The sequence below is a fragment of the Amblyomma americanum genome, chromosome 6 (genome assembly GCF_052857255.1).
Source record: "Amblyomma americanum isolate KBUSLIRL-KWMA chromosome 6, ASM5285725v1, whole genome shotgun sequence".
NCBI lineage: Eukaryota > Metazoa > Arthropoda > Arachnida > Ixodida > Ixodidae > Amblyomma > Amblyomma americanum.
This window is the reverse complement of record NC_135502.1, coordinates 8,407,710-8,433,109: the sequence shown is the minus strand read 5'-3', so window position 1 is coordinate 8,433,109 and position 25,400 is coordinate 8,407,710. Positions and strand designations below refer to the sequence as shown.

Here is a 25,400-nt window from a genome sequence, read left to right as displayed (position 1 = left end):
GTTACACAGGTGCTCCTATCTTAAGAGTTCGAGTACGGTATAAAAAATACTGCATTTGCCCCGGTTACTTCCTGGAAAGCGAAGTGTGGGTGTGAGTTAACTTTAGAAACCTATGGCATTCTGTATATCCAACAGCTCCGAAATGGCATCAAATAATACATAACAGTATGCTAGGCTGTGATACACCTCAGCAGATATCCTGCCTCGAGTAGAGTGCGAACGTTTCAAGGTGTGAGCAGGCTGCTCTCGTAATTGCATTGCCTTCTGAAATGGCGTCGCACAGGACAGTAATGGGATCTGAAGAAAAACAGAAGGGTAAGGTTCAAGCGATAGACTTACGGCTCTCATTCTTTAACTCCGGTCAGCATCCAGATGAGAATTAGCGCTCTATAAACATCTTTCATTAAATTTAGAGGTATCACCTTACGTTTCGTCCACATTAAATACTCCTCAAGAGTACATAAGCGGCCGGCGCCTACCCAATAAAAATTTCCCTTCTTTCAGACGACAAGCTAACACAGCGTAGCGAAGATGTTCTTTTTCCGAGTGTCATCTGTGTTCAGCAAAGCCAGTTGAAGCAAGAAATCAATGGCATCGTTTCTCTAGACTACCCAATATGCGACCGCCTCTACCTGACATGTTTTCATTCAGATTTTCACCGCGGCATCTTTCTAAACAACAGTCATTCACGCTGTCAGCGCGACTATATGAGAGTACACATGCTTTCACTGATTATTCGCTGTAAATAATTTCGCATGATTTCATCTAGCATCGAGATCCAACGCACGACGGATGTTTCCTTACACGCCAGCTCGAATAAACCTTGAAGTTAACCAAGGCGCGTGCTGACAGCATTTCTCTGAGCAACGGTGCCACGTGACCGGTTGGAAATGTGTCATCGTTCACCGTCGCTGCCCAAGGCTCAGCGCTGATTCGCGCGCGCAGGTCGACGTGAACGCTGCGCAGTGTCACCACACAGCGTCAGCGCTCCTGAGAACAGATTATGGTTCCCCGCAGCTCTCCGCACTAAAATCCGCCCCCAAGAGAGAAAGTACGCGGGAGTGCCCGCGTGTTGAAAATGGGGGGTGCGGACGCGTCGGGGCAGCAGACAGGCGCGCCAAGGTCGACTTGCCTCACAACGCGCATTGTACGTGGAGCGCAATACCCCAAGAGGAAATTGAACTGCGAGCTTCGTCGGGGGATAAAGTCGTGCTCTGCCGACTCGGCGCTGCATACGCAGCGCTGCTTGGGCTCACATGCTTGTGAACTCACGGTTGGTGGTACCAATTTTGGACTGTCGAGAGTTGAGTGCTGCGTAAGTTGTGTTAATCGGTACTTCTGCGATTATCAGGGTGTTGCTCTTCGATTAACGTATGCACGTTCTATTTGTAAGTCGAAAAATCGACCAAAATTTTACAGTCGGAGTGATGTAGAAGGTTTTGAAGCGTTGCCTCGCTGAAGTTTTTCAGTGACCCAATCGTGAAGTTCCAATGAAGTAGGCAATATATAGTAATGGGAGCAACGAGAAAAAAATGCTACAGGAGCAGAACAAGCCCTTTTAATGGGCTCATCACGACGTCTCTAATGACTGACACGAATTAAAAAAAGGACTGCAGCAGTTTCATGCTTCATCTCTTCTTGCTTTTTTTTTCATTACGCAGCTTATCTGCAAAAGAAAATATCTTAAGGTACGAAATAGCGCAACTAACACGAAGTGCCAGAAAAAGAAGAATACACGGACACGCGCCTACTTACAACTGTCTGTTTTAATCGGAAAACCACATATTTATAATCTGTAATCGCCGCGTCAGAGCCTCATGTCATCATCACAAACTACGCCCTAAACATAAAGAAAAATAACAATTGCTGAAACGTAAGCACCTAAAGGCTCCCACGTTGTCCCATCAGCCGTATCTAGCGCTTAGACAAGGCCATCGAAGTGCTGCTCACACACGAGTCAGCTTCTGTGAAGATATGATACGCCTCTACTACTTCTCGTACTAGTTGCTCTTTATGACGATACAGCACCACCCAGTGGTTTTCCGATTAAAACAGACAGTTGTAAATCGGCGCGTGTCCGTGTATTCTTCTTTTTCTTGTCCTTCGTGTTAGTTGCGCTGTTTCGTACCTTAAGATGCAATACCAACTCGCCCCCTTTGCTGTGTTGCTAAAAGAAAATATTGAGCTCACTTCGTTTTTATTCAGGCGTATTCATTTACTCGCCATTACCCAACCGTAGATTGCGCCAACGCAGATTACTTATTCATAACAAAAACTTGGGCAGTGTGAAACACCGAGTCCTGGCACCGATTGCACTAAGACATCTCAGAACGCAACGGATATTTGGTGTCGGAAATGAAAATCAAGGCAACGAGAGGTCATTGTTTTTGTGTACCTGCGTACAGTAATATTGCCTTTGACGATTTAATCATCCACGTTTTGCACAGTGCATGTTTTAAAGGGTATCAGCGAACAAACCATGCTAATAACTATGCTGATGAATGGCAGCTGTGATACTTCGCCCAACAGCTGCTGCACTTTTGCCTTTAAAACTGCAGACTTTCAAAAACTAGTGTCTTTAAGCAGCTTCTGCGTATCTCACTTATTATATTATCACGCACTCCGCATGACGTCTTCCGCTTGACTACCTGCTAATGACTCAAGTAAATCACTTCGGTGAAAGCAAAGCAAAGCAAGAAAACGACTACCGAACCTCTTCTTACAACTACTCTGTGTTATGTTTGGAGCATTGTAGTTAAATACCCTAGAATAAAAACCGACAACTCATTTGGCTCTCTTGGGAGTACAGTCACAAAAAAATAAAATACTGAAAGCGGTTTCACGCAAAAAAAAATTCTTCGGTTTCCTCTCAGTCCACTCAACTCGCATCCATTTCAGCGGACGCAGCATGCATGCGCCCTCATGATTCTGGGCTTTTCAGTGAACAGTTTTGATGTACCGCTGAAAACCTTCTGCCAGTCTTGTAAGAGATAGGTGCGGCCCTCTAGACCACGTTCATGAAGTTTGATGGCTACTACTCGTTGAGAGCGTCAGAAATATCTTAACATTAAATCACACTTTCAAGGTTGTCATCTCGCCGCGCAAAACAGATTTGTAGTGAGAATAATGACTAACGTTTTCATATTGATCGCGAGCATTTAAGGCCTACTTGTAAACACTACTGTTTACAATACCTCACACACTGAGGCAACAGCAAAAAAAAAAATCAGATAGCGGCAAACGGGCCACTGTCTAAACACTACACTAACAAGCACGGACAGCAATCTAGCCGTAGATTGCAAGGATTGCTCTTGAAAAAACTGCACACCTTTCCTGGACAGCACGCTCGTCCTAAAGAAATAAAAAACAAAGAAAAGGAAATAATTTAAGCGCTAATCATTCAGCGCAGAGGCCAAAGCTGCGTCAGCAAGACATCCCTTAGACTGCTTGACAAACAAACAAGCCGCGGCGGCTCAGTGGTTAGGGCGCTCGACCACTGATCCGGAGTTCCCGGGTTCGAACCCGACCGCGGCGGCTGCGTTTTTATGGAGAAAAAACGCTCAGGCGCCCGTGTGCTGTGCGATGTCAGTGCACGTTAAAGATCCCCAGGTGGTCGAAATTATTCCGGAGCCCTCCACTACGGCATCTATTCTTCCTTTCTTCTTTCACTCCCTCCTTTATCGCTTCCCTTATAGGGCACGTTTCAGGTGTCCAACGATATGAGACAGATACTGCGCCATTTCCTTTCCCCGAAAAACCAATTATTAACAAACAAGTTCTCCCTTTTGACTTGTGAAAAGTACCTGCAATGATTGCACCTTGTGTATCTGGGTTGTCTAAAATGTTTTCTGTTTTTGTTGTTTAGATATTTTCTAGCTTTGTATATTCCGCTTCTGGCGGAATAAAAACCAGTTGCTAGTCAGCGCGTTGCGCCGTCGTGTTCTTTCGCGTCCCGTGTTTGTGCACTGCTTATCCTTGTTGAAAACGGTCGAACTGCTGGCCTAATCGTAGCACTAAAAACCAAACCTCACGGCCACATCATGAAGGGAAGTCCGCTGCTGCTGCTCAAGCACGAAGTACGCACAATTCGGGCTCCTGGACTCACCACCTCGAGCATGTTGGACGCGGGCGGCATGTGCGTCTCGTTCCCGTCCGCGATGAGGCTGCGGTAGTGGTTGTGCAGCTTGAGGATGAGCTGCTTGACGCTGTCGTCGATGCCCGCCACCTGGATGGCGCACGCGGGCTCCGGCCTGCACATGGTGTGGTTCTGGTGGTAGCGCAGGTACGTCTCGCTGCAGTTGCCTGGGGCCGCGACTGCTCCGGAACCGTCCCGGAAGGCCAGCAGCCACGGAAGCAGCAGCAGGAACCCTGGCAGTGGTAGCCGCACGGCGCGCATCTTCAGCGTGTTCCTGGCCTGCTACGCTTCAACTGAAAAAAGAAAGTACTTCACAATGGTATATTCCCGGCCTCTGTGTTTACTACTGCCTGCATTTTAAATCAACCTGCGACCATACCTGTCTGTCGTTGCAATACTATATGTCAAGATCACTTGCCTCTTTATTTGTGCTGAAAATACAATAGTGGAACAGTCCCTGTTATCTTCATCTGATTCATCTCTAATCGGTGGCTTACTGCTGGACTAGTGAGTTCACTGAAGCGGCAATTTTTTTAGTGACTGTACTGATAGCATTCATTAAGCAAGAAAGTGCACATCAGTTACCAAATAGCGAACTTGGCAATTATAAGCACAGAAGGAAAACGCAAGGCAGCACAGTGCCTTGAGGCTCGAAAACGTTCAGTGGACAGGTCCATCGCAGAAAAAAAGAATAGAAATACACGCAGTAGCAGAAATCCGTAAAAGGGGTCAATTGGAGCACAGCAAAATAGAACATAAAAGTCAAGTAGAACAGGATCAATATATTAATGCAATAAAAACGCTTTCTAAAAGGATAACGCAACTCCGCTGTGTATGCGATCGTCACAGTGCGCTATGAGTTAGCTTTCCCCTCGGCCTCCGGAGTTTAGGCTAGTTTCTCGCAAGCGAACGAGCTCATAATTCAGCTCAGAACCAGAACGTGAGAGACGATAAGATAGTGCGCCGACTACGATTGTAGCAGAATTTGGCTTTCGTTGTTGCGTTTGCAGAATTGCGCTAACCTTTTCCTCTTATGTCGAAGCTTGCTTAACGATGGTTCCAGGAAATAAAGGTGTTGCACACACGATAAAGTAACATGCAGTATTGCGCTAGATGGGTGCCTAGTTCAGACAAGCTACAGGACACACTTGCTCCTCTAAAGTCAAAAGAGCGTGTGCGTGACGTCTGATCGTCTGCCATCTACACGAAACCATGACCGAGACAGAGAAGCAAAACACAGGGATCGTTTCAAGCCCATCAAAATGCCTTCATTTCGCAACGCAAGCAATGCAGAGTGAGTATAATTGCCTAAATTCCGAAAAACCTCCCTGCAACACGCGTTGATGGCCCGTTCGAGTTCCCCTTAACAATTGCGGTCTCGTTACTCACATGAGCGGTCGCTTCACTGCTTCTGACGCTCTGAACGGGCCTAAGATTGCCCTCGTTCGTTCTTATCTCTAAGCCTCAGCAATGCAGCTACAGCCAAAAGTGACGCGATCGCAGTCATGCTGATACGAGGCACACATTTCTACTCCGAGCAGTCGACAGAGGAGATAGCAGCTTGTTGACATAGACTAACAAGTACAACAAACGATACAAGTTTTCTCTGCCCTACAATCGATACTGGATAGGCCTTTGCATCCTGCACCTGTGACGTGAGACGCATGCACGTTTTTGTGAGTATAGGAGACACTATAGACATGCTTATAGTATCAGTTAACAAGAAGCTCTTATTGACACGACCTTAAAATAAGTGAGCTTACTCATATCCGTTCAAGGATATGAGTAAGCCCACCTAGTTTAACGATACGAGTAAAGCCATGAAAAATATGTGAGTGATACCTTTCTATCTATCGATCATCGCATTTTTGTCTCACCTATGCTAACTTCGAGCTCTATGGTAACATCGTAATCACCGAGTTACTTCGAGTCGCAGGTTAATGGAGCTCTGCCTCTTCTATGCTATAAAGCCAGTAAATGCTACCGGTAAGAAATTTAGAAGAATACTGGTGTTCTGACTAAGGAATTGGTATGAGACGAGATTACACATTTTAATACATTTTATTTACATCATGGACACCTCATACCAGCTATGCAGTCTATCCACTGTACATGTTCGAACACGCTATGACATTCTAACCCCCTTTAGGCGTTGTTAAACAAATATTCGGAGGTACAGCATGTGCGCGCTGATAGTGTTTGCTGACACCATTGCTCAAGGACACAAAAAGTTATTTAACATCTGCTGCTATAGGTATGGTGAGAACAAAACGTGTTCCGTTTACTCGGTTGCGCAACTGTGCGCTTCTCGTGTACACAGTTCAGCATACCATCCTAATTTCTGCGAGCCACGTGCTCTAAGAGTGTCGATCCCGTGCACTCGCACAAGATCAGTTTTAAAAAAGTTATCGGATTTGGAGGCTAATCTGGCCATGTAAAGCGATGTGTATATTGTAAAGGCTGTAGGCTTGCACAAAGAAGATAACGAAAAGTGTTACCTGTGTGTGGTGGAAAGGGGAGGACGAAGTGCGTATTTTTATCCTATGTACGCACAATTGTTCTGTTTAGTTCTGGGGCAAGATGACTTTAGACAATTATGAGCAGTTGCACCGAGCCACTGCCACTATAAATGACAACCGATTGCTACTTGAGGTGAAGATCGTGTTCACGCAGATATGCGATTTCGATAAAAGGCAATATAATTGATAGCGCGTGTGTGTGGGGGGGGGGGGGGGGGGGGCGGTGACATTTGGAAGAGGCCAAAGGCGATGCGATTGTCCCGCTCAAAGTGACAACTGAAACTTTCTGTGAGGGGGTGGGGAGGGGGGGGGGGGATGAAAGCGAAAAAAAAAAGAGCAGGATTACTGAAAGTAGAGGAAGAGGCCATCCACGACACGGGGTGTGCTTAGCCGATCAGAAGAAAATGAGCTTTAGGCCACAGTGTCGCAACACACTAAGCGGCACTTCAAGCTGCCGTCCACTAAATGACCTACTCACGCTAGTATCTGTGCGCAATTAAGCAATTTGCAGAGCCTATTTTCTCAGAAATTCAGAAGCTCGTGTTGTGTGTAATTTGTCGCATCAGCCAACACTTCCAACAGATTTTATAGGAGCCAACAGCGTCTGTAAAAACTTCACTAGACGAAAGCTGTGTCCGTTGTCTGTGCATTCATGTGCGTTTGTGTGCATCGCATGTGTGCCTTTGTGCGTGTGCATGTGCAAATTTGTATAAAAGGGTTTCCACCACACTAAAGCCAGGTGGACATGAACTTTCAGTTTGGATTAGATTGTGCTACCGCGTTGAACAGCTGCCGCTAACTGATGGAATCCCCACTGGACGAGGGCAGGAATAAAACAAAAACAGCGTGTGATAGTACCCAAGCAAAAGGTAAAAAAGCATTAGAAGGGCCACAGTCGTGGGCTGACTCTGGCCAAAGGGGCCGCTAATAATTATTATATTGCTGTTGCCTACAGAAAGTAAAGTTCTCTCGTTTCAGCAAAGTTTGTACCATGTGGCTAATGTACCTGCGGTTAGCGAAGGCACCACAAGTAAAGTAAATCGCTTGTCTCTCGTGTTCTACGTGTAACAACGGACAGATATAACTGTGCCCAATACCATAGAAAATTAATCGTCGTTCGGATTCATTCGAGTGAAAGGATCACATTATGTAGCAGATCGTTCTTTCCTCTCTGTGCTAGTATGAATATGCAAAGAATCAAAGAGCACAAAAAATTTAGCCGCGACTCGGCGCGATCCAAGATTTAAATTATGGTGTGACTCCTCCGACGTTAGCATTGCTGTTCGCCAAGTTAATCGTCCTGCTGAAAACAACACTCAATACTTACCAGATCACGTTATTACAACAAAACTAGAATGATATTCCATGCAGATTTCGGCATTACCACCCCAATTTCGTGCATACTATTTCCTTGCCGGTCCTAACTTGTGAAATATGTGCGTTATTTTCTGAGCCCAGAAAATGAGCCACTGGTGTTTAGCTGCAGCCATTTATGTATTCATACTACAGCCCCTGCATGGGACTATTGTAGGAGCGGGTGAATAGATAACTGAGTACACAAACAACAAACAATAAAACAATGTAATATACGGTGCAGCACAAGAAATGGATATGAAATGGTAACACAGAATATCTCAAAGTTGCAATAACATAGAAACAATTGAAACAGTACACTGTAAAGACAACAAACACATAAGATCATGTGCCATTAATTTCTGTTACGAATTTAATGGTAGAGACCTTATTATTCCAGAGATTAAGTTTCATCCTTCAACTTTGCGCGGAAAAAAATCTATCTGAAAGCATTAGTACGTACGAAGTATGTTTTAATGTTAAGGATATCGTGACTCCTGCTTGATCAAAGAATATCTAAAAAAAATGAAATCACGTGACACACGATAAAAATTGACGATAAAATGCAGGAGCTCCAGTGACTCGCTATTACGGCTCACGGATAGACGGGTTTGGTTCATAGAAGACAAGGCACAAGGGGAGTGAAAAACGTCGATCATAGCGACGATGTATGAACCTGATTGGTTTTCTTCCAATGCTCTCAGTGAGGTTAATGTCGCTGTATTTAAGAGGGATTTACACGTAGGCAATAAAATGCGCGAACTGCCCATCCAGGTGGAATTGATAGCGGCAAAAGAAAACAAATAGCAACTGTTTTGTTCTTTTACATGCTGGCTTGGTTGGGCCACATGGTTCTTTCTCTTTGAGCACGGGTGACATTGCAAGCTCGAAGCAAGACGCTCTGGCGTTTAGTCTGGCGTTTCGAGCATACATGTCCATTATATAGGAGTAATGCGCTATAAAACTAAGTAAAATATTACTAATGCATCCATTTCTGGTGCCTCACAAGTCCGCAACTTTTGAGCCGCCGATAAAAACTGCGCTGCAGCATTGACCACCAGGATCAATTACAGCAAGTGCCGTGGTGCACCAATTCTTTTCACAACTCCTCTCTCTCCAAAAAAAAATGGGAGTGTGAGGCAGCGCGTGAGGAGTGCCAGAAATTACTAAAGAGCCCGTGACGGGTTCGCTGTGAAGTAACAGAAACAGCTCCTGCACGCCCTCTGATGGGTTTCAGAAGCAAGCACTATTTGCAAGCGAATGCATCCGTATGCATCAACAGGGCGCGTAGATACTAGCACTGTACCTCGCACTTAACTGCAGCAAGGTTCCATTACTCCGCAGCGCGCCACTGCAGAAGCCGCCTGCCGAACTCTATACTCTCTGTACATGATGTATACACGATGATCGGGAAACCATTCATGCTGCCCCCACGCAGCACGTCGTCAGCGGCGCAGCGTTTCCGCTCGCCTAGCACCGTCAGCCGGGCTAGCCGTCTTTTGTGTAACGACAGCGTCCTCGGGTGACACACGCCTACATGGTCGAGCGTAATGGCAAAGGATGGCTTCCGCCCGTGTGGTCTAAATGGGGCATTCTGGCCAGAAAAGCGCAGCCCCCGTAATTCATGCTGGACAGAGGGGCGATCAGAGAGTAAAAATCCCCCGGCACGATCCTGCCTATTGCGCATCACTACAGCAAGAAATGCGAGAGTGAAAGCAAAAAAAAAAAATGACGGCCGACATCAGTTTTCGATTTGGCTTCGGTTACTGGCTCGGTCTTCAAGTTCAAGCAGACTTCAGGCAAAGATAGGTGAAATTGGATTTAAGCCCCGCCTGAAGGGTATGAAGCGCCATATATGACCCGCATATATGGTTAATACCTATATATGCGAAACTCGTCATTCTCTACATTCATAGATCTCTGGGAGTCATTATACCGCTCCTGACGCAGTGGTGCAGCGGTTCAGCGATGCGCCACTGTCATGCGATAGCAGGTGCTCCCACCGGTGGGGCCTGCGAGGCCCAGGTTGATCTTCCCGAGCAATCTTCCGCAACCCAATCATTAATTAAATTACCACCTGCCACGGTGGGCAGCTTTCTCGCATTCGGGTGAGAAGGCTGTGATGACGTCACAAGTTCACGTGACCTGGGTGGCCCACCAGCCACCTAGGCGGCTACCTAGGTAGAGGCTTCGGAGAAAAAAGAAAAAGAGCATCGGTGAAGTCCGCTATTAGGGACTATGGTGCTAGCGCACTAAGATTATTACACGGCCAGTGCCAACCGGGAGACCTCCAGCCATGTTAAGGCACCTTAGGCAATGCGAAACACTTTCCGCGAAGACAGCCGCAGTGCTACTGTAAAGCGCGTTATGGGTCCACACTCAAACAAAGTTCAAGCTCCAGTTTACACGAGGGCTGAGCAGGCTACCCAGGCGACAAGACAGCAGAAGCAGCGGCATATTTATCGGTCCTCGCCGCAAAGAGGACCATAAGTGACCGAAACCGACAAGCAGGCATCCTTAAATCTTCAACAGGTATTGCGAGTCGGGTCGTAGCCACATCTTTCCCTTCCAACAGACTCAATATTTACGTCACAGAGCGACACTCCTTTAATTAGGAGCTGACCGATTCCTTCCCTACCGGAACGTGCAGCTTTATCTTGGAAGTTTCTCGTTCATATATAGCGGTGGTAGACAAGTCGCTGTATGGGCAGCTGCGTGGCTCTGATGTTACGGTCTATTGTGACAAGGAGACACGAAAGCTCAGTACGCACAATCTTAGGATTTCAGCGAAAACAGAAAAATAAAAGGCACAGCTGGTTAAATCAGGAATCACGCATGGGACACTTAAGCCAGACAATTTTTGTGGGCTCCAGCCGGATCACCATTCGACCGTTGTCTCAGAGGTTGCAGCAACCCCCCTCCGCGCGGAATGCAAAGGAGACCAAGCGGGTGTGAGCACTGAGGAGATCGCATGTGAGCATCGGGTGTAAAAGGCGACCGCTTCTCCGTCTCCCAGTTACACAGTATGCTTTAACAATAGATTGTTGGCTTCTGGGAGGTTTAACGTCCCAAAGCGACTCAGGCTATGAGGGACGCCGTAGTGAAGGGCTCTGGAAATTTCGACCACCTATAGGGTTCTTTAACTGCACTGACATCGCACAGTACACAGGCCTGTGGAATTTCGCCTCCATCGAAATTCGACCGCCGCGGCCTGGATCGAACCCGCGTCTTTCGGGTCAGGGGCCGAGCGTCATAACCACTCAGCCACCGTGGTAGCTTTAACGACAGATGGGCATGGGACTTTCTAGAGAGGCTAATATGTGAAATAAAGTTTTATTTTTCTCTATGTAAACCTGCCGCGGCGGCTCGGAGTCTTTGGCGCTCGAATTCAGATCCCAACGTTGCGGGTTCTATCCCGACCGCGGCGGCAGTGTTTCGCTGGGAGATAAATACAAAAACCGTCGTTCGTTGCGCGATGTTAGCGCTTGTTAAAGAAACCCAGGTGGTCTAAATTAATCAGAAGCCTTCAGCTAAGGCGTCGCTCATGTCCCATGTGTCATTGGGACGTTAAACCACACAATTCACAATTCCTCTATGTAAATTACAGGAATGAAGTGGCCAAAAGAAGACCATATCAACAGTTTGTTGGCAGAGTGAATAACACTATTTTTATTCTTATCGCACTTTTCATCAGCTATGAGGCGCCGCGGTGGCTCAGTGGTTATGGTGATCGCCTGCTGACCCGAAGACGAAGGTTCGATTCAGGCCCCGGCGGTCGCATTTCGATCGAGGAAAAATGCTATACAGCCGAGTAGAGTTCCAAGTCAGTGCACGTTAAAAAGAACCCCAGGTGGTCGACATTATTCGGAACCCTCCACTACGGCGTCGCTCATACCCTGAGTCACTTTGGGACGTTGAGCCCAAAACCATCCAACCATCCAGGTCTACGTCACACTCCCTTGTTTGCGTCTGTGCATCCCTTGGCTTCCTTCTCATCTAGGATCAGGCACAGTTTGTGCAGCGTTGCAGGCAATGCCGTAAGGCTGCTGCTCCTTCCAGACTACTTAAGCCTGATCACTAAATGCGGACCGGGAGACAACTGCACAGAGTGGCAGAGCACTGCATCCGCGCGTGGCTGCCAGGGGTGAAAATGCGCGTGACTTGTCTGTAACCTGTAAACAACGAAACCTTGCATATTGTTCACCATTGTTCGAAAGCGGCACGCGTCACATGTGCTCGGTGGAGTGTTGCAGAGCAGACCCGCCTTTGTGGCGCTGTCGCTCGCTTCACTTGTCTCGAACACTGCGCGGAAGGGCGCGCGCGGTGTTCTGACTCGAATGAGTAAGCACATTGTATACCTAGCGACAAACACACTGCGCATGCGTACACGATGAGATTTTAGAGTTAGCTTCGGGTGTATCTTTGCAATGAGAATCAATGCGAGCCTCGCTTTTGCTGATATCACGATCACTAACCGCGCAATCAGCATACCATAAATGGTCTCACGAGAAAGTCGAGAAAATCACTAGAATATTTATTGGTTCTGCCTTAAGCCCTGTAGCTCCACAAGCTGGCCGGCCAGCATGCAAAAAGTTAATTCAAAGCGCTGTACTGGCTAGATGCATCATTGCATGCTGGCTGCGCACCTCTGAGCGGAAATCCCAGCCTTTTCTGCGATCTTTATCAAACACTGAAGCCGGGCCGCGGAGGAAGATGCATATTAGGCGCCACACTAGACGTAGAGCTCATGTTTACTAAGTGTATAAGAAGCAGTCCCTGGACGGTCGCAACTTGGTTGGACCCGCTATCCCCGCCTTAGCTCCATAAATTGGAAGAGAGCCGATTGTTCACCGAGGTCCCGACTGAAGGTGAACGATGAATGAGCGACAAAGTTGAGGCCGTATGCAAGGTAAACGCGTAGATTAACTTGCGCTGAATTGTGCTTTCCCATGCTTTTTTCCGCTCACTCTAGAGTTTCCGGTATTACGCGTCTCCCATATCAAGTCGCATGATTATGCCGCTAGCTGAGCAGCTAAGGAACGAATCGCTCCATGGCTGAGATATACATATATGTGCCCACCTCGAACAAGAACATCGACAACTGATCGGTAGCTTATGTATTCTTTCCAGAATGAACAAAATAAGCACAGTATATTTCCAACCTAATTTAGCACGTATGGCTCAAATTTGTACTTGTGACTTGAGCTTTTCTTGAACAGAAGAATGAGTGAGTGGCCCTGCTAAAAGGCTGGGGCGGCCTTTGCAGTCGCAGCATTGAAGTCATGTATACCATAAGTCTGAACGCAGTGTCTGGCGCAACGAAGCAGTCGGACCTGTACTACGTTACTTCGGGCAGATCTGTCAAGTTATTCTACGCGTATGGTAGAACCAAAAGGCCTTTATTTTAGTTACCCGACTAAACACGATTTTTCTGAAGGCAGTTGTCACAGCATGCACCTTGTATCTACGTGAATTCCGTAAAAAGAAGTTATCCCTTTTAAGTGGAGCCCTAGTGATCCTGTATACAGAAAGCATATACCTTTCATGTGTAAAACAGGAGACTTACCCTGCATAGTAGGAGTTCGTAACTGTTTGGTACGCTTCAGCTATGAAAGGAGCTGAAGGAAACCGACAAGGACAAAGGGAAGACGCACACAGAGCGTCTGTGCGCCACATTCGTATGTCCCTGTGAGAAGTAATGTTAGGAGTATCAATCGCTTCATTGCTGCCTGCCTCGCTTGCTCCAAATATAAAAAATGGTATATTTTTCTCAATTTCATCAGCATCTGAAATGTCATCGCAAGGGAGCTTCGTACTCTGTAATTAATGTATAATCTTCCAGCACTATACGCCTTGGCAGGCTGAAGCTACTACCTATGATGATGACTGATGTATAAATGTGTCTGTTTTGTATAAACGGAATCAGTCACAGATCACGATTTCTTTGATTTCTAAAATGGTAAGGAGGAATTTGTTCACATATAAAGACAGATGAACATGGACAAGTTTCCGTAGCATGTAACTCTGGTTGGGGAAGACGGTATTCAAAGTGCGCGCGCATGCTGCTCGTACGCACATTGATCGCATACCATGTATTCATTTTTATTTTTCTCCTGTGGTGAAACCGGATGACCAGGAGGGAAAGAAATGCAGCTAGATAATTACCTCGGCTGCCGAAAGTGTATTGAGCAGCCCACCCCCCCCCCCCCTTTTTTTTCTCTCTCATCACTGGTGCCTATACACCCGACTGTATACTCCGACTTGTTCACCCACACCTCCCTTATACCGCGGTTATTGAACTAAGGCGCACACTTCCTCTGAAGCACAGGAACTCCCACGGAACGAAGGAAAAGGCCGCAGGCGAGAACATGAGCAGCTCACCAAGCGATTCCCCGAACGCGCGAGTTAGATATTCACACGCTTCGCTGAGTGCTGCTACTCGTGTTACCTTTTTATTTGCTTCATGTGTCACTCTAGCATACTCTAGTCCGTACCTTCCGGTAAATGTTGGCGTTACTTGCTTTCCTCATGCAATGAAACCTATTGTGTTCTATTGCAGAACCTATTTTTTAAGACGCGTGTAATTAGAGACCGTTTCGATTTTTGCCAACGGAAAAAAAAATTAAAAAGGCACTGACGAGGAGAAGAGCTCCATTCCAAGTAAACAATTTGCAACGTTTTTTTTTTTCGCTCCCCATAATCGCCTCGTGCTCTTCCACTACTCTAATTTAATTTTTGCTCGTTCATACGAAGCATCTGTAGAGTCCGGCACTGAAGCTTCCGATGGCCCCAGACGGATTATTTCCAATGATTTACAGTTCGAAGGAAACACGGCGGACGGGCAGGAGGACAGGTACAGGCATTCTACGTATCCTCCTGTCCGTCGGCCATGTTTCCTTCGTACTGTAATTCATAACGACCACCAAACATTAATCAACGAGCCCAACTTTAGTTATTGATAGACTATTCTGCAGGTGAAGAAAACCGCTGCTAGTAACGGCGGTCTTGAACTTTGTCATAACCCTGTTGCTTGCAACCTTGAAGCGGGGTAGCCGCATTACACGTCGAGGCCATCCCCCTTCCTAGCTGCTGCGTGCGTTTCCGCATCGCGATATCATATCCTGCCACCTCTTACCGCGGCTTCAATGCTCTCGTTGGATTGCTTCGCCGCAAAGTAAGCCTGTAGCACGACTTGCACATCGTTACCTGTACCGCCGTCCATATCACAGCCACGTTTTTCTTCTTTCGTGCTGCGATGCAGATAAGACTGTGCCTGCCGAACGAGAGACATCGCCCATGACCAGAATGTAGTGGTATGAAACCGAAGTCATCATCGCGACACAGGTGTGAGCCGCCTGGCACCAGTGAGTCATGCACACGTGTCCCCCTGGTTCCGCATAGGGCTGCGTGTCCGCCACACGCGGCAGGTTTAGGCCTGTCAGGACACGCAGCTTTCCTACGAGGCTGCGGCCACTACGCTTCCTCGGCATTTGACAACTCAATTACGATGTGGGCAGCAGCCGTCGTGTCACCGGAAGCAGCGAACATTTGCTTGCATTGTGCTCCGTCGCGTCTCGCTGACTTGTGCGCGTCGGGACTACCGCGAAGGCCCATGTGGACACACACATCGGCCTAGGACTAGTCGAAAGCCGGTAGCAATACGAAGAAAGGGATCTTCCCGACCAGAGGAATTAAGTGACGCTCCCGATGGCGAATTGAAACTATTCAGGCTTGCTTTTTTTTTAGTTTACATTCGACGTATCGTTTACCGCATTAGCTTCTTAAGCGTAGAAACAAATATGCTGCAAATACCGAAACCCACATCATATCAACGGCTATTACAGTCGCAGAACTCGCGTCTTCAGTAAACGCAAGGAAGCGAACAGGTTTGGTTTGGTTTGGTTTATGAGGGTTTAACGTCCCAAAGCGACTCAGGCTATGAGGGACGACGTAGTGAAGGGCTCCAGAAATTTCGACCACCTGGGGTTCTTTAACGGGCACTGATATCGCACTGCACACGGGCCTCTAGAATTTCGCCTCCATCGAAATTCGACCGCCGCGGCCAGGATCGAACCCGCGTCTTTCGGGCCAGCAGCCGAGCGCCATAACCACTCAGCCACCGCGGCGGCCATGAAGCGAACAGGAACGAAAAAACATCAGGATAAATGGCCTTAGCGCGTAAACAATGATCTCACAGTTGTCAACGCTGACATGAGGATCTATAGCGCACAATATTCAAGGGACACAACACGAGCGCTAAACCTCCACTAAGCTATCTTTATTTGGCGCTGACAGCCTTACAAAGATCACGTATGGTACAGGTATAGAATATCCCTAAATTATTGTGCGCTATGGACCGTCATGTTGACTACCCACTAGCCCGCACCCTGACCGTTCTATGTCAACGCTGACCAAGCGCGGTGTGCCACCACTTTAGAAGCGACCATCGAACATTTCAGATGCTGAACACTTCGTTCCAGTTCCAAAAAGCGTCTCTAACCTGTCATATGCGCGATTTGTCAGAACGAAGCTTTTCTTTGTGTGTGGTTCACATCAATCCGCCAATCCCTTGCGGGCTGCTCTCATCTGGGTCAAATTGCTTTTCTTTTTATTTTGAGTGACCTGGTATTTTTCTCCGAAAAAGCACAATGTGCGGCTCTCAAAACACCGACACGAGCGCATAGTGAACGGCACAGAAAAAGCTCGCTGCCGCGATAAAAGGAAACTGTAACGCCGAAGCGTAGCGCACACAACGAATGCCCCGCCACGAGGAGGTGCGCGTGCGGTCACGTGGTCTGGAGCCACGCTGCGTAACGCTTCTGCAAAACCGCACGTGCCTCCACGGTCTACCGATTTCGCGCTTTTTTAGCGGTGCTGGCGACGGTGGCCACTGATTTGACGCGACTGGATTCACGCCACGTTTTGCACGTAGCGCACATAGCGTGGACGGTCCAGGTACCCAAGGGCGCTCGCATTAATGTGTCGAGCCACTGCGGGAGGACACCCACAAGCAAACTATCGACTGATTGCTCCAGCTCACTTGGCCACGTAATCACGAGGTGTTGCATGTACACATCTGCTGCGTGCACGGCCACGCACTTACCTCAGCCACTAATCAAGCCGAAATTATTAAGACTAGGGCTAGTTGATTTACCTACTACTGAAATGAGAAGAATTGAAGCATGCACTGGGCTAGGATGCCAGAAGAGTGACAGATTAAGCGAAGCACGATGTCCAGGTCCGTCGGTGCCTGCAAAACTTTTCTGCGATGATAGGGCGTTTCGCACGCAGTGGCCCTCTGATGAGTGCTGCTACGCGCCCGCGTGATCGCACTAAGAGCGCACGAACCTGTACACGCACGACAAGACCTTGTTTCGCGCCCCAGACCACTCGGGAATGAAGCAAGTGTGCTCCCCTGTGCTCCGTTCGAGCGCTCTTGACAGGTGTGCGGACGACTGTACAAGTAACCATTTGTAACCCTTGAATGCAATCACAGGTATGGAAAGGAACACGAAAGCGTAAATTCGAATGTATTTCTTTTCTGTGTAGATAGTTTTAGCTGAAAGGCGACATCACCGAAAGCCTTCCTGTAAAATCAAGTACGACTATGCGCCTGGCCGCCAATGCATATATCTTATGCCAATACCTTAAGTGTAGGAAGTGAACAAAAAAATTATGTGCATAGGTCTGCTAGACCGAAACGCAGGTTGTTCGAGTAAGGCTCACCCTTTTCAGAACTGCATATCTGATTCCTATGTCTGCACGCATACAATGCAATTTTTTTTTTATTTTCCAATCTTCCAAAACATCGCAATATAATGATGCTGTCGAACGATCATGAGTCGGTAATGGCACGGCAATAAAAAATACATTATCAATGAGTCCCTTCCTAAAAAAATGCTCTGAAATTACGGGAAATGCTTCTCAACATGACCAGAGATTTATGCATCCCAGATGAACTGTTTACCCTATAACCCGTTCACTTGAGTCAGCATCTCTGGCACCGAATTCCTTTACACCGAGCATGCACCGCAGTTTTCCATTCGGATTGAGCGACTTACCGGCCAAAAAGGAAGAAGTAGCGGAGCTCGATTCCAGAGTAGCCTCGTCCCTCACAGCTCTCGTGCACAAGACGCGCAGAGAAGGCGGTAGCAGCGTGCAAGAAGTGTCGACGTCCGAGGCCGGAAGACAAAACCAGGGCCACTCCAACGCCCGCGCACGCGGTTGGCCGGCGGGGAGTTCGCTGGTCTGGCCAGGGAAGCAAAGCGCGCTCTGCACTCGCCGCCGAAACGACGCCGGCTGTAGGTATATACATAATGTGGCGGGGAGAGGGCGAGCGGGGGCGTTCCCCAAGGTCATCGTGCACGCGCGTTTGCGTTACCGCGCAACCGGCTGGCTCGTCGCTTCTGCCGCGGCATCGGCTGTCTCCTCGAAGCCACGTCGATGATGCTGGCCGAAAAAACGTCGGCAGTACTTCGACGCCCCGCTGCAGGAAGCGAGCCGACGACCAGCGCCCCGCCCAGAGTGAGCCCCCTGCGGGCAGGGGAGCTGTCCGTCTTCGGCAAGACGAATGGCGCTAGTAGTCCCTACAGGTACGGAGCGGCACCAGTACAATAGTCACAGAGCCTTCTCAGCGTGTGAACCTGCGAGAATGGTGCACCAAAGGGCCGCGGTATCCGGCTATACAGGCCAGAATGCACTCAGTCGATGTAGGTGCTCTTCACTATAGTTTTACATGTGTTGTCAGGATGACTGCCTGGTTTCTCAGTCGCTGATGCGTAAACGTAATTTTAGTCTCGGCGCCTCACCATTCAGCCTGCATTTTGGTGGCGGCAGAATGCTAAAAAGAACGCCTTGTGCTCAGTGTTCAGTACACATAAAACAACCTGATCGATGTTAACTCATGGGTTTCAACAAAGGTAACCCACACAGCTAATACTGTAGCTTCAACACGTGTAAACGTAAGACTAAATTAAACTGTGTGCGAAAGACGGCGATCTGCATGGCTTATACGTTCCGTCACCCTAGTTTACAAAAAAAAAAAAAGCCCGATACTTCTTTTCAGAAATTTTCCGCACACTAGGCCCGTTCGAAACGTGTAGCTGTACAGTAAGGAAATAGCGCGGCTGGGTGCAGGTCACGAGAAGGAGCGAAAAGAAAAGACGAGCGGCGCGGTTCGTTGCCCCTGACTCCTCGTCCTTGAGCCCTGTCATTATAACTGTGTGTACGTCATCTTAACCACGTTATCCTTCATGTGTTACACCACTCTGTTACTTCGTTAGAGACATAGCTGTAGCCTGCACTTTTAAACACCCCGCTGATCCCTTTAAGCGCACTGCGCCGAGCGCCATGCCCAAGCGCACACACTGGTTTATAATAATAATAATAATTGGTTTTTGGCGAATGGAAATGACGCAGTATCTGTCTCATATATCGTTGCACACCTGAACCGCGCCGTAAGGGAAGGGATAAAGGAGGGAGTGAAAGAAAAAGGAAGAAGAAGGTGTCGTAGTGGAGGGCTCCGGAATAATTTCGACCACCTGGGGATCTTTAACGTGCGCTGACATCGCACAGCACACGGGCGCCTTGGCGTTTTTCCTCCATAAAAACGCAGCCGAGTTCCGGATTCGAACCCAACCACGGCGGCTGCGTTTTTATGGAGGCAAAACGCTAAGGCGCCCGTGTGCTGTGCGATGTCAGTGCACGTTAAAGATCCCCAGGTGGTCGAAATTGTTGCAGTTCAGGGACACCGGGCATCCACTGTCCAGCACGTGAACGTACCCTGTGTATAGCTCACCACTGATGTGGCATTCGCGTTTCGAGTGCTCCGAGTTATTTGTCATGCAATTTACGAGCTGCTTATTGTATACAGCGTGGAGGAATTGTTCAAAGGGGCAGTCTGTAGTTTCCAGCAACACCCAACCTGCCCAGCGGAGGTTGAGGTTGAGGTTGAGGAGTTGAATGGTACAGGTGGGGTTATCCTTGCTTTATCTGCCAGCAATTGCTCCACTGCAGCGTCCCTTCGATATTAACAATGCCGCATCTACCGCGCTAAGCGCACAGCGGAGTTTCTTCAACGCCTGCGGGGCTGAATACGCACAGCCTACGGGACAGTGTGGGACGCTTTAACGTGCTAACGCGAGCATCTTTATACTGGCAGCATAGGTTCCACCTGTGCTCTTGACCACGGAATGCTACAAGCACGTAGCCTAAAACATCTATCAAAGATACGAGCTTTCGTGACAAAGCTCGTCGCCTACACTTCCGATAATTCCGAAGTCATGACGGCGAAATCCGTAGTGTAACTACATTCGTTGTAAAAGCTCGCAGCACTCCCCTGCAAGAGCAGCCGCTTTCTTATGTCTGCATTTCAATATGATGTTCCCGTCAAAGATGCCACAGCTAGTTCACCACAACAGCTTTACATTCGAAAATGAGCGACAAGGTTTTTGCTTTGTGAACAGGAAAGGAAAGTAGATAATTGGGATCGGGAATATTGTAAGTACCGACGTATAAGTAGTCCACGTGTAAGTGTCGATAGCTGGGCTATGTAGAGCGTACTCCGCAGCACATAGCACAATGGCAGGCGAATACAAGAGTTACCAGTACGCCCCAACCAGTTCATATTTCAAGACACCACGCGGCTGTTTGTTATTTTTGGGTGTCCGATCCTTTTACGTTATTCCCTTCGAGTGATTCAAGCAGCACGCTATAGCCTTTCGTTCCAGGTTCTTCGATTAACCGCCCTGAATCGTCTTGTCACTGGCAGCCTCGCGCACAGCACTGACAGCAATTGTTTGCTTGGCAGTGAGTTCCTTAAGGGGATCCTAGTGTACTTGCAAAGACAAATGCACGTTGGTTTTCTCTGACGCACGGTACTGCCATATTTTCTTTAACTATCACTCTATTGCGGACAGAGAGCCGGAACTTTTGCAGCTGGTGCCTGATGCACAGCGCGCGTGCTTTCAGCGCTGGCGCGGCGGCGTGTCTACAAGACAACATTGTTAATGCAAATATCTCATCTAATATTTAATAATGTAAATTTCTCACGCCGCCCATGGCAGTTCGAAAGTTCGCTAAAATGCAGGTGGGAAAAGCTACACAGCTTACCAGTCATAAGACTTTGCTGACGACACAAATTCAATGCCGCCTCTATCTGCTCACCACGAGAAACTAGCCGCATGTCATGCCCTGTTGAACCGACGGGATTCAAGAACTCTGCTTAGCACTATTTCATTTTTTATATCGTACTCTAGACTATATCGAGTCCAAGTAACCAACTGTGTATTCCGAAAGCCTACATAGCATAACGCACGCGAGGAAATATGAAATGAGTGAGAATAGTGCCGTAAACGGGATAGCGTTGTTCCTTCTCTCATAAAAGGAAACTTACTCGCCTACCGTCGGGCAATGCTTTGCTTTATGGTGAATAATGAACCGCGTAAGACGGGTGGTGCTAAACCCAATCGTTGTGACCGGTACTTCAAGCACAAGTCAACCGGGCTCGTGCAGCTGATCTAGACTTAACCAGTGGCTATAATTCTGCTTCTGTCTGTGCTTGCACCAACTATTTGCATACAACGCGGTAAGCGCGCAGCTCTCAGGATCAATTAGGTTCGGTCGTGCATCTTGCAGAAATACGCCCCAGAGGACTTTTCTCACAGAATATTTATCGGCGCTTCCATGCAAACGCTGCCACTGTGTTGCACAGTGCCTCCTGCAGCAGTCTGTGCAATGCTGTCTGTGTAATACACAAAAAATGTATAAACCGGCTCTTGACGTGGAAGAAAGTAGGTTTCCCAGCGAAGGGGAAAAATACGCAGAGAACACGAGAGCAAGAGCATGAAACCGCGCGCCTGTTCGTTGTGAACATACTTCTCCCATTTCTCGTGTTCCCTGTAAGTATGGCGTAGACTGTACGTATCATCTTGTTGCTTGGCGATCCCAAAGTAGCTCGTTCAGTGGCTCTGCTCCTTTAGACCAGAGCCTACAGCGGTGTTGCTGTGACACATTTAGCGAAACGTATCTCCAACTTGATTGCATGCCCTAGCGACGTTTGTGTCCGCACCTCTCGCATCTGCGTGTTTCGATTCATGCCGAAGGCGCTTGGTTTCAGCCATGTCAGCAATGCGAGCTCATTTATGAGAAACAAACACGAGCATACTTGGCACGATGCCGACTGTGCGGAGGGTGAGCGCTGAAAACATGCCCGTGTGCTACGGTCACGCGCTATGATTTTTCATCAACTCGAGCTGCTGGCAGACGCGGCTTCACTTTGACCGAGGAATGCGCCTTGTTTCTACGCTCGCTCTCTTATTCTGCGGTCCTTTTTCTGTCGCAGGGACAAAACAACGCGTCTTTACCGATAACGGCGTGCCGCATGCAGTCGCACCTTTCTCGCGGGCCTAATGATAGGTCGAACAAACCAACAGTCTGCGCTCACTGGGCCACGAGCGACATGAAGCTTTCACAAGTTTGGCACTCTAGCCGTGCTTGTGCTCTTCGTCTAGCTCTAATAGCTTAACGTACCTCAAGTATCACAGCTAGTCAGTGGGATATTAGTGACGCCGCAGATGCAGGCTCAATATTAATTTCAGCCACTTGTAGTCAGTTAACACTCCTCTTAAGCTAAGTGTCAGATAGTTTTATGCATTATTTCTCTTCAAATGTGGCCCCACGGCCAAGCACCAGAGTTTTGATATCGTGCTCTACAGAAAGCAATAACCTCGTGGTCACTCCTGAAGGCGAGTCATTTTAAATGAGATCTCACTATTTATTAGGAGCAGTAACATTTAGCTTTATTTTGCCTACCAATCTGCATTGCATTTCATCACTCTGGCGGCGCTTTCCAGTTTCCTTTTTGAACAGACATGTTCGACTGGTGAGAAACGCATCCAACACATGAGAAAAGAAAGAACAACGGATTCAATATCGGCTCAGAGCATTGCATGAGGTCCACGAAAAGAGCACTGCTCTTCTCAATTGCAAAAAAAAAACACGAAAATGCTTGCACTGCGGGGTCACCTTCGTCCAAAAAATAGTTACCCTCAAGTATATCGAGAAGTTGGCGACAATAGAAAGGAAAGTATTGTTTGTAAATTGAGGAGGCCGTCATTTTGCGGACGCGAAATGTATGGCTACGCTTTCCCGTTTGTGATTATCGCGAAAAAAAATTACGTCTTTGTGAAAAGACTAAACATTGTCGGGACAGGATGATTTAATGCCATATTTTACTTTAACGTTTCAGAAATAGCAAAACGGCAAACAATCTCGTTTGTTCCGACATCAAGAAACCAGAAGAAAGCGAGTTCTTGGTGCATCTGAGTATGACGTCACGCGAAGCTCGGGAAAGGGGGGGGGGGGTCATTTGTATAGCTGGAATACCAGTAGGCACCTCACCCGCTATTATTTCTGATTCGGCTAGATAGAGCTAGGCTGCAGTTCATCGTTCTCTTCAGTGACAGTCAGTGACAGGCATTGGAGCCCACCCCACCTCATGTGCTCCGATTACTTCCCTTCGCTCCGGTATACACACCACGACGCTTCTCCCTACGCGCTTCAGACATCCTTGTCATGACAGCGTCAGCCTACAACCCAGCCATGCCCTCAGCCCAATTTCCAGCTCCAGCCGAGCATTCCGCAGTTGTGTAGAGATGTTAATGAGATGAAATAAATTGTTGGAGCGGGGTTTTAAAGGAATTGTAACATTGCACTCGCAGAACGAAATGAATGTTCTGCTGAGGTTATCCTCAGCCTTCACTGTGCATCACATTTTGTGTCATCGCAACATTTAGCCCGCTACTGCCACTCCGTTGCGAGTGCCTTACGCATACACCGTCTGCCTGGGGCCCGTGACATGGCGGACACGGCCCCTTTGCCCGCCACTTCGAGAAGTGACCTGCCCGGTGCAAAGAAGGAAAAAAAAAGCGAGATCAGCGGTGGCCTTCCTTGGAGTGGCAGCCATTTGCGCATCAAACTGGCCGTAAAAAAAGAGGCGATCGACGAGCTATTGTGTGAGTGCACACGATGATGTAACTGTCCACAGCCACCGCCTCCGGGAAGGCATAGCTGGAGGCGTTGCCGAGCGCCGGGACGCTGAGCGGAAACGAACGGCTGTGCACGACATGGCCTGAGCCCAAGGAATGTTAATTGAACGAGTAATGTTCGTAAACAAACGGCTTGTATAGCGAGCGACCACGCAAAACAGGAAAGAAACTTGTACGGAGAGGTTTCGGCAGTCGCTCGTCACTTCGCTCTACGCTGGCATACGGTCAAGACGTGCGAAGCGCCGCGGGCCAGCATGACTTGTTCCCTTTCCTTTCCCTCCGTTTAGGCGCTGCCAGCTTTGCTTCTGGTGAGTGCACCATTAAGACACGAGGCAGATGAGGAGCTTGGAGAGCTACGGCTATAGTTTTACAACTGCGGCATAGCAGTGGCGGAGCAGTCAATTTTTACTGCCTCGAAGGGAATGCGTTCGAAAATGGGTGGACTGATGGGTTCAGGGTAACAGCTACTTTTCGTAACCTCGTGTTGCCTACAATGTTTTGTGAATCGCTAGGTTTGTTTCGTATGTGTCCAGTAGGCGTTTATCCTTTTTTAATGGGTTTTATTTTTTCTCTTATCGAGCGCTTGCTTTTTTAAAAAAAAAACTTCTGGACTATGTTGGCACATAACTGAAAAAGTATGCTGAATATAATTTATTAATGTTTGGAAAACTGGCCACAGTGCAGCTGCCATGCACGTAAAACAAATCACAGAAAGATCAAACTTTCGCTTGGCAGTTCCCAAATTCGAAACCTATGGACCTTTCCAATGAGCGCTCGTTGCGAGTCGCCGCATTGCTGGCTGGGCTGTTGTGTGCAACCCACGCTAGAGCAGTGCAAGCGGCAACGGTACCGGTTGGCTACTGCCCAGAGAGGAGGCGTTCCAATATCCTCCTCGCCCAATGGAAATGTCTATTCGAAGGTCGTAATGATATTTTTTTGCGTTAAGAAGCAAAAATATAACATTTTATTACATGTAGAGAAGCGCCGTAGGCAGCTGGAGCAAATATTACTCCCCAAGATGGGCTGCTTGAAGCCGTCTCCTCTCTTTATCTTTAAACGTGTACCGCACGCCATCAGGAAAGTGTTTCTCCCTCTTGTGTGTTAATGCGTATCTACGAAAGGGGCACATCTTTTCGGCCAAACATGCCCCTTGCATTAACTCGAGCTTTCTTCGCGAACGTGAGGCAAAACCCGGTGCCAGGGGAAGTACCTGCCAGCCACTATCGATGGCAAACGACGCGAATCGCGGAACTCGTAAAGCAAGGACAGGACAACACCCACGGGGGCGTTATGCGCTTTATCTGAAACGACGAGTCCAGAAGAGAGGAGTTCCCCAACAGTGTATTT

General features: G+C 48.0%; 1 protein-coding gene across 1 annotated transcript in view; it reads right to left on the bottom strand.

Annotated features, from left to right (window-relative positions):
- The window catches only part of LOC144136251 (CRISP/Allergen/PR-1-like), a 36,648-nt gene extending 18,356 nt beyond the window's left edge, over window positions 1–18,292 (bottom strand). The window contains exons 1-2 of the mRNA XM_077668443.1: window positions 18,069–18,292; window positions 4,106–4,428 (exon numbers count right to left, since the gene is read on the bottom strand). Of these exons, the coding sequence (XP_077524569.1) occupies window positions 4,106–4,396 (291 nt within the window). The 5' untranslated portion in view covers window positions 4,397–4,428; window positions 18,069–18,292. The remainder of the gene's footprint in view (window positions 1–4,105; window positions 4,429–18,068) is intronic.
- Window positions 18,293–25,400: the final 7,108 nt, after the last annotated feature.